Below are 8,561 nucleotides of genomic sequence, written 5' to 3' on the forward strand. Positions count from 1 at the left end.
TTTGACTGTCTGAGAAGCACAATTACAGCACTTTATTGTTCATAAATGCTAAAGTGGAAAATGAAAACAAATACACACAATTCAAAGAACACATATAAAACACAATATCTTTTTTGGAAAAAAAATGCTTTCACTATTGTGGATGTCAATTTGCTGATTACTGTCCAGTCTTGAAGGGGGAGCAAAACATCGAGTGAAAATTGTGAAAATAGAAGGCAAGTACAGTACAGTCAGGGATAAGGAGCAAGAGGCTGCAAAAAGTGGCTGAAATGCTGCTTTCCACTATCATTCCACAAAAGAATTCATTAAAAATTAAAATAATATCTAAAATCCAAACAAAAAAACTGTTCGTTTATTTATAGATATATTATTTTGCAAAGAAACTAGTTTTGGTTAAAAAATAAACATACCAGAAAATACCAGCCACCAAAGCAACACCTATTGTATGTTAAGCATACCAATGTAGAACATATGAGGCTACCTTACACACAGGTAATAGCAAATATTTAAGAGTACATGTACAGCATCATGTGTCCAAACATGTCTAAAAGACTGTACAAATTTACACTACCTATGTGAGGAGAACTACATGAAAAATGATGGATTAGTTGGTCAGCTTCAAAGCCTGACCTCAAAACATCTCAGTATTTTAAGCCAAGCTCAATGGCTACATCACCGTTAGGACTCCACCCCAAAGTACTAAAGTATATAGAAGGCAAAAAACTTTGTTTGGTGTAACGTCAGTATCTTTACACCTTCCCTCCCCTGCTCTGGGGGGAAAACAAAACAAACAAAAAAAAAAAAACAACATTTAAACTTTGTTCACAAATCTTTACATGAGTCCTAGCTGCTGCCCTTAGAAGTCATTGGATGGCTTGTGTTTGAGTTTCCTTGTCGCTCCCTCCTTCACAGATGCCTAGTGTTGCTGTGCAGTGTCCTTCAGTTCAGGCGAGGCGATCAAATCTTAAGTGCCTCTCTTGAGTGTGCGAGTCTTTTGATTTTTTATCAGTCACACCTGCTGCTTGCCCAGCTGGGCTGCGTCTCTCCTGCTTCTTGCTGATGATGGGACAAACTTGGGAATGATGATGGGTAGAGTGTCTCTTGCTTTAGCACTCTGTCTTCCTGAGCCCTCTGTGGGTCCAAAACCATTCTCGACGTGCGCCCCTTCGTCTTCATCGTCGTCATCCTCATCGTCATCATCATCGTCGTCGTCGTCTGAGAGATCATCTAGATCTGAAACAATCTTGGCCCTTGTCCTTGGCTCCATTCTTTCCTTAGCTCCAGTAAGCTGCTGGTTACCATGGAGATGTACCTCTCCCTCTGCTTCCTTGTTATCCTCCTGCTGCTCTTCCTCCTCACTGTCAGAGTCGATAGCTATAGGTTCGGAGAGGTCTAGAGGCATTTTCTGTGGTAAGGTGCTGTTGATTGTCTTGGGTTGGTCTTTGCTGGCACTGTTGGGATTTGGGGCAGATGGCTTTGCTTTAGTATCTTCCACATTCGCAGCTGGCTTTCTTTTTGGTAGTGGAGTTATGCCACCATTAGCAGCTATAAGCTCCCTGTGTCTCTGCAGAGCCTGCTCCGATAGTCCCATATGCATCCTAGATGTCCGCCGTTTGCCACGTCTGCCCTCGCACACGCCATCCTGACCGAATGCCAGCTCGTGGCTAACTTTGCTGAGCTCATGCATACTGAACCCAAGCAACACGCTGGCGCCCTGGGTTTCACATTCCTGTACGCACTTCCTCCTTGTGTTGACAAAGTGGCTGGCAATGTCAGACTTCCACAGCCACAGGCTGGCTGCCAGCTTCTCCACCTCCCTTTGTGTAGGATATGGTGCTCGACTGAAATACTGCGTTAGAAATGCCTTCTTGGATTCGTATGACAGGTTTTCGTGTCCTTTGGGGTCAAGTGCCAGGACTACAGGTTCATCCGGGTTTTCTACAAATCCAGACGGACCATTGATATCCCTGGGGTGGGCCCTTTCCCCAGGCGGTCCTGGCCTCCTTCGTTTTGGTGCACTAGCCTCAGAGCTATCAAAGCTGGCCCGTTTGAGGGCACTGCTCTGAGCCGGACTGACCCGAGAAGAATGGGCTGCCCGGCTATCTTGCCCATTCTGGGACTTCCCTACACCTCGACAGTGCACCAAATGTAGTGTGATGGTGGAGGCAGTCATGTTACTTGTATAAACTCCCAAGCAGTGAATACACTTGTAAGTCAGTTTCTTTTCTACTGGGTGAACTGTTTGTATGACCTGATGCCTCTCTCTCAGATGGTGGGCCAGTGAGTCTGAGATTGGGCCCTTAAGGATAGAGAAGCAAAGAGGACATAAAGTCTTGCCCACATCCCTCTTGTATGGTACAGATGCCTGTGGGGCAATCTTTGCTGGTACACTGTCAGCAGCCCCTGAAGGTGTTTTGGGTGGGTGCTGAGGCATTAACCTCTTACCTGATATTAGCGAGGCAGACAAGGCTGATGATACAGAGGAGCTATTTTGAGCATGAAATGCCACTGACTCCTCAGGGGCATCTCTCATGTTGTATGTAGTAACAATCAACTGAACGTTTTTGGGATTACCCTGCTGCAAAGTGAGGTCAAAAGTCAGAGGAGAATCTGTGCGTGGGCCAACTCTCTCATCTGGGTGCGACAGCCGCATGTGGGCCACCATCTTCTCAACGTCATTGAAGGTTGCACGGCAATGTGGACAAGACAGACCGTGGATCAACATGTGGTTTAACAATGTGTCACTGGGGAGATAGCGGTTACAGTACAGACACTTGCTGGTGAAATTGTGAATTTTCATGATGTAGTTGGCCACAGCAGGCACCTTCTCTGCTTTGTGCTCCTTCTCAAAATGAGAACTGTATACATTCTCCGGGAAGAGCTCATTGCAGATGGTGCAGATTTTCCACTTCTGGGTATAGGATGTGCCAAGGACAGATGAGCCACCTTTCTTAGCCGTAACAGAGGCTACAGTAGTAGCTGCTGCTTGAACACGTGAACCAAGAGGGTTTGATTTGAGTGAGGAAGAAGCACCGAGCATAACTGGGCTCCGTAGGCTGCCACCAGAAATAAGCTGCTTTGCTGCGTGTGACTGCTGTGGCACAGAAACCTGGGCGTTACCAGGCAAAGTAACTCGAACTTGCTGGCTGCCAATAGAGAACGGCTGCGTGGTACCAGCCTTTAATCCTATAGCATCGTGTTTCAATCCCGACAGAAGACTCTGAGAGTTGAAACCAGTCTTTGATGCCATGACAAGTCGACCCAGCTGCTGTGAGCTAGGAGACCTGGTAGAAGCCATTACTGCACCTTTAGGGCCCATCCCAATGATGGTTTTGTCTCCTTGGGTTTTTGGGGGCATCATGATGATGGGTTTGGGACGGGGGACGATCACGCTGGTGTGTCCAATCATTGCAGTGACCTGGTAACCAATCCTCTCGTGGTCCTCAATGACATGTTGGACTAGTGCCTCATAGGTCCGTGGAACAAACAGACACTTCTTGCAGTGAATCTGGTTGCTGCTCACGTTGTTCGTGTTAGTACCGTCTGTGCCACCGTTGTGAGCATTAGCCTTGTCTCCTGGTTTCACAATGTAGGGCTGGGCCACCTGCTGAAAGTGTTCCCGATAGATGTGCTTTCGCACTACATTGTACAAAGGGTCCCTGTAGGTGCACTTTTTGCAGTAGTACACCGCCTGTTCCACACTGTCCCCGCTTCTCTTCAGCAGCCCGTCCTTCATCATGATCCCACCAGCTCCCGCCATACCACCGGGGCCCTGCCGCACAGTGTTATTGGGCATGTGGAAAAGTTTAATGTGTGTTTCCAGAGTCTTTTTGTTGCCATTGTAAGTGCAGTAGGGGCAGTTGAGCAGAATGTTGTTTTCAAAGTCCTCGCTGTGTACATTGCGGAAATGGCTTTTGTACGCAGAGAAGTACTTGGATGAGAAGAGGCAGCCAGAACAGCAGAAAGGTTTTGAGCGGTAGTCCTGGAGAGAGAGATGGTAGGAGAAAAAAAAAAAAAAAAAAAAAGGTTGTTTTTGTGATTTAAACAAATCATTATAATTATATATTATACATGTGTTTAAAATGGAGGAAAAAAAAAATCACAGTAATATATTACAATATGTGCAAAAGAAGTTGTGATTACATGTCACACACCTGGGCTTTGGTATGCGATGGTTCCCACATACAGACATCCTCCCAGCTAGTGTGCTTTATATACACCTCAGGAGGAGTGAAGTCTTTATAGTCCTAGCAAACAAAGAATTTAACATAAATAAGTGAAAAGATTCAATCACTCAGCAGAACAATACTTGAAACTGTCACAAGACAAAGAATGAAACAGATACGTATATATGGAGAAGTTATTTTTGCCTTCTTGTATGTCAATCAGACACTAACTAGATGAAGGATTTGAGTTTTCCATTTTATTTGAAGTAACTCACACCTGTGACTGCACCCTTTTACAGTTATCTGAAAAACACTTACTTTAAGGTCTCTCATCATCATCATCATCTACCAATCAGATATTTGGACCCAATATTAGTCCAGTACAGACTGAAAAAAGCTTGCTCAGTATTGCATCAGTAGCTAGAGGGGGAACTAACAAACAAAGTAAACAAAAAATCAAGGGTCAACAGTTTGCAGGTTTTTTTATGCTTCCTACACCTAAACTTACAAGCTGCATGCAGCAGTTAGTGACGTAACTGCAAACTGTGTCTAAAGAACTCAGTTGGTGATGCTTTTGATATCGTTTGCACACACTTTTATTTATTGTTTTCATTGTGACTTTTTCATTCTTTTACATATTTGTAAAAGAATTTCGCCCACCCTTCTTTACACTGTTGCTTCAATTCACTGAAGTTAGTGGGTATTCATTTATGCACAGCTCTCTTAAAAGTCACACTGCTGCATTTCAAACTGGGTTAAGCTCGAGACTTTGAGTGGGCCATTGCAGAACCTTGATTCTATTATTTTTAAGTCATTCTGCTGTAGATTTCCTGATCTGCTAGGAATCAAGACACAGTTTTTGCCTAGCTTTAACAGTTGGACAGAAGGCCTCAGATTTGACTCTAGAATAGGTTGGTATATATTGAGGAGTTGAAGGCTGACTAAGGGACTTAAAGATGCCCACGTCCTATTGTTGCAAAAAAGCCAAAATCATCAACCCTCCACCACCGTGCTAGACAGCTGTTGTGAGGCATTTGCTTTAGAGAGAAGAGACTTTCTCATAGCTTTCTCAATCGTTTCCTAGTTGTAGTGTTATGAACTTTAACATACTGACTGAGGCATGTGGAGTTTGAGATGTTTTTCTGACCACTGCACTGTTTTTTTAATGACGAGGATCATCTTTCTCCTGAATGAAATGACATGTCAAAAAAAATTAGTAAACTAATCTTACCATCATAATATTTCAAATACTATTTTAAGAATCCAGTTAATACTTCAAGAAATTATCTACATAGATGCTGCATGCGTAACTGTAAAAAACACCAAAGCCTGCACACTCACCTCTAGGTGATCTCTACAGAACTCCAGGCCAATGTCTCCGAGGACCTTTTTGACATTTTTCCTTGCTTTCCGCAGACTGCCCAGGTTATTGACGGGGAGCTGGAACATTCTGCCTGCCTGAACAGAAAACACAAACACATCCATGCTATCAACAGGTGCAGGGCAGATTTTGGACAGGTGTCTGGTAACTGAAGCCAAAGGTCAGGGAATAAACAGTTAGCTGAAATGCACAGTTTACGTGATGTAACCTGCCTTTCATAAATCCTAAAAAAAGATTGTGGGTTCAAAACTTCTTTTCAGACACGAAGAACACAGCTTTCAACTGTTAAAGTAATGTCTTTTTTTGTATTTTGACTTTATTATCACTTTACTGAGACATGGTAACGAGTTGTGACTGCAAAGTTTTGTGCAGATGTTCATATGATTTATTGTGACTATATGGACTCATCTGCAAGACACTACAATTCAATGACCCAACTAAACCTGTGTCCTTAAAAAGATTCACTTTTCCTGTGGAATTTCTGCATGTTCGTCACTCAGTTAAGACTAACCCCTGTCTTAATTACAAAGGCAGTTTCCACAGAGGACACTCATCTTGACAGGGCAGAAAACACATGAGGTGTTAGCAATACTCTGAGCAATAGCTCTGCTTTATTAAAATACCCCAGTAGGCCAGGGCAAACAATACAAGAACCACACAACTGGAGCAGGTAAATGGAATTCGGCTGTAATGATTTTTTTTTTTTTTTCATAACTCACACTTGGGCTTTCTCTACGTTGACACATGCCACCAAGTTCTGTCAGAAATAGCTAGCAGCAAAGCTTTTATTCTCTCACAGAGGTTAATAGGGTGATGCAAACATGTTTCCAGAAAACCTTTTCAGACCCCAGAATAACAAAATGTAAATGTTACCTTGCAGAGCTAATGACATCGAGTTGTGGGATTTTTCATAACAGGGTTCCTGCTTTATCTCATTCATTTGCACAAGAATGCACATGGATGCCAGGATACAACTTACACAAGGCGAGCCAGAGCTCAACGAGTTAGAAGTGTCATTGCTAATGCAAAGACAGAAGCACACAGATCCTCCCAGCTGTTATTATCAATATCACTTATCAATAAAGTGAGGCAGCCAAAGGACACAAGTGTTGTTAATGTATTTACCAAACAGTCTGATGCATCTACTCAAATCAAAGCTCCAAACTACTGAGGTCAAAGGTCACTGATGTACAACAGCATGAAGGCAGCTCAGCGACAATAAACAGTACACTCCCAAACAATTCCTGTGAACACCTCAGCTTATTTCCCCTCCTAGAAAACGCAAGTTGAGTGGGGCTGTGGATTCTACCATCTGTTGGTCCAGTGAGGAGACCTTTCTGTCAATCCGCCCAGCAGCCCCACAGTTCTACTTGCCTCACATTGGTCTTACAGTGGGAACTGAGCAAAAGGGAATGCAAACCTCACACACCCCTGCCCACTTCCCCTCTATGTGTCTCTATCCTGCTTCCGCCCATTACTTGTAGATGGCGCTAGAGAGGAATTCCATTATGTAAGCCTCCCTATATTCTGCCTGCCCCCTTTTTTCTCCTCCCTGCCTCGCAATACCATCACAGAATGGCGCCTCCTATTGAGTCAGCAGCAGCCTCTACAATATGTCTGCAGTGGGAGAAGGGGAGTGGGGGGGGGGGGTAGAAAGGGAGGAAGGGGAGGGACAGAAGGAGCGAGAGAAATCAGGGAAGGGGGAGGGCGAGTGTGAGAGGATGAGGTGGTGGTGGGTGAGGGAGCAGGGAGAAGGAGGAGGGAGAGTGAGAGGCAGGGTGGGGGAGTGAGTGAGGGTAGAAGGAGTGTGAGGAGAGAGATGATAGGAAAGCAGAGAGGACAGAGTGAGCGACGGAAGTGGAGAGGGGGAAGGGATGGGGAGGCAGGGAGGTTGGACAGACAGGCTCAGAGGGGAGGGTGAGGAAAGGCGGGGAAGAGGCTGAAAGGGGAGAGAGAAAATGGAAGAGGGTGAGAGAGTGGGCGATGGATAGAAGTGAAGGGGGTAAGAAAAGGAGCAACAAAAAAAAAAGAAAGAAACAGGAGAGGCTGAGTAGGAGGGAAGGGAGGGAGAGAAGGAAGAGGAAAGGAAGGAAAGGCAATAGGAGGCAGCTCTCTGCTTTTCTCAGATCAGGGAGAAGAAAAAGGCCCCCCTACCCAATCATGGTGGTGTAAAAAAAAAAAAGAGAAGAAAACAGGAGGCCTTCAAGCCTTCAACCACAGAATTCCTCACTCAGTCCTTCACCAGGACACAAAAACCTGTCTCCCAACTGCTGTTTACACTTCTACATTCAATGTAGGGATGAGGGCAGAAGCTTCTGGTGACATCCATGTCCACTCTGACACCAGAAAAAGTTTGAGATGCTTTCAAGCTTTCAATGCACAGTTGTATCATTGAACTTGATGCTTGCCTGCAGCACTTGCTATTACAGATGTATATGAGGCTGATATTTCCTGATCATAACCTGACTCTTGTCCCAGTCAAGTGACAGCCATCCTCTCAGCGTTACTAGTGCATCACAACCCTCTTCTCACCTGGCTGACCTCTGATCACGCTTTAATCATCTCTGAGGCTTCAAATGCAAACCCGCATGATCTCGGGTACGGCTTTAGACAAGTAAAATGCACAGCCTATACCGGGTTGAAGACAACTCTGTGTCCAGTAATACAGCTACACTTTCGACACCAGGAGCCTTCTTCGCATCAAAGACCAGCAAGCCCGGCGTCATGAGCGACGGAGACAAATAAATCGTGCGCTGGGTCCACGCTGGTGTCAGTGATAAACATCTGGCAAAATCCAAATCGATTTGGCAGGGAGATGCTGTCACTGACAAAGAATGGGGACACACCGCGCTAAGTTAGCATGCTAGGCTAGCCAAACTCGCACTAACAACACTGGCTGAAATAATAACAATAATAATAGTTCCACCTTCTGTGCCCTTATTTAACCACAAACAACACCTATCTGCATTTAGTTTTTGTTGGCTGCTATAAACAAACCTACTCGACAAGTAATT

General features: G+C 44.7%; 1 protein-coding gene across 2 annotated transcripts in view; it reads right to left on the bottom strand.

Moving 5' to 3' along the window:
* adnpb (activity-dependent neuroprotector homeobox b) overlaps positions 1-8,561 on the bottom strand; it is a 9,467-nt gene continuing 906 nt past the window's right edge. For both annotated transcript variants that reach the window (XM_026153971.1, XM_026153970.1), the window contains exons 2-4: positions 5,508-5,624; positions 4,155-4,247; positions 1-3,982 (exon numbers count right to left, since the gene is read on the bottom strand). In XM_026153971.1, the coding sequence (XP_026009756.1) occupies positions 1,010-3,982; positions 4,155-4,247; positions 5,508-5,615 (3,174 nt within the window). In that variant the 5' untranslated portion in view covers positions 5,616-5,624 and the 3' untranslated portion in view covers positions 1-1,009. The remainder of the gene's footprint in view (positions 3,983-4,154; positions 4,248-5,507; positions 5,625-8,561) is intronic.

The sequence above is a fragment of the Astatotilapia calliptera genome, chromosome 20 (assembly GCF_900246225.1).
Source record: "Astatotilapia calliptera chromosome 20, fAstCal1.2, whole genome shotgun sequence".
NCBI lineage: Eukaryota > Metazoa > Chordata > Actinopteri > Cichliformes > Cichlidae > Astatotilapia > Astatotilapia calliptera.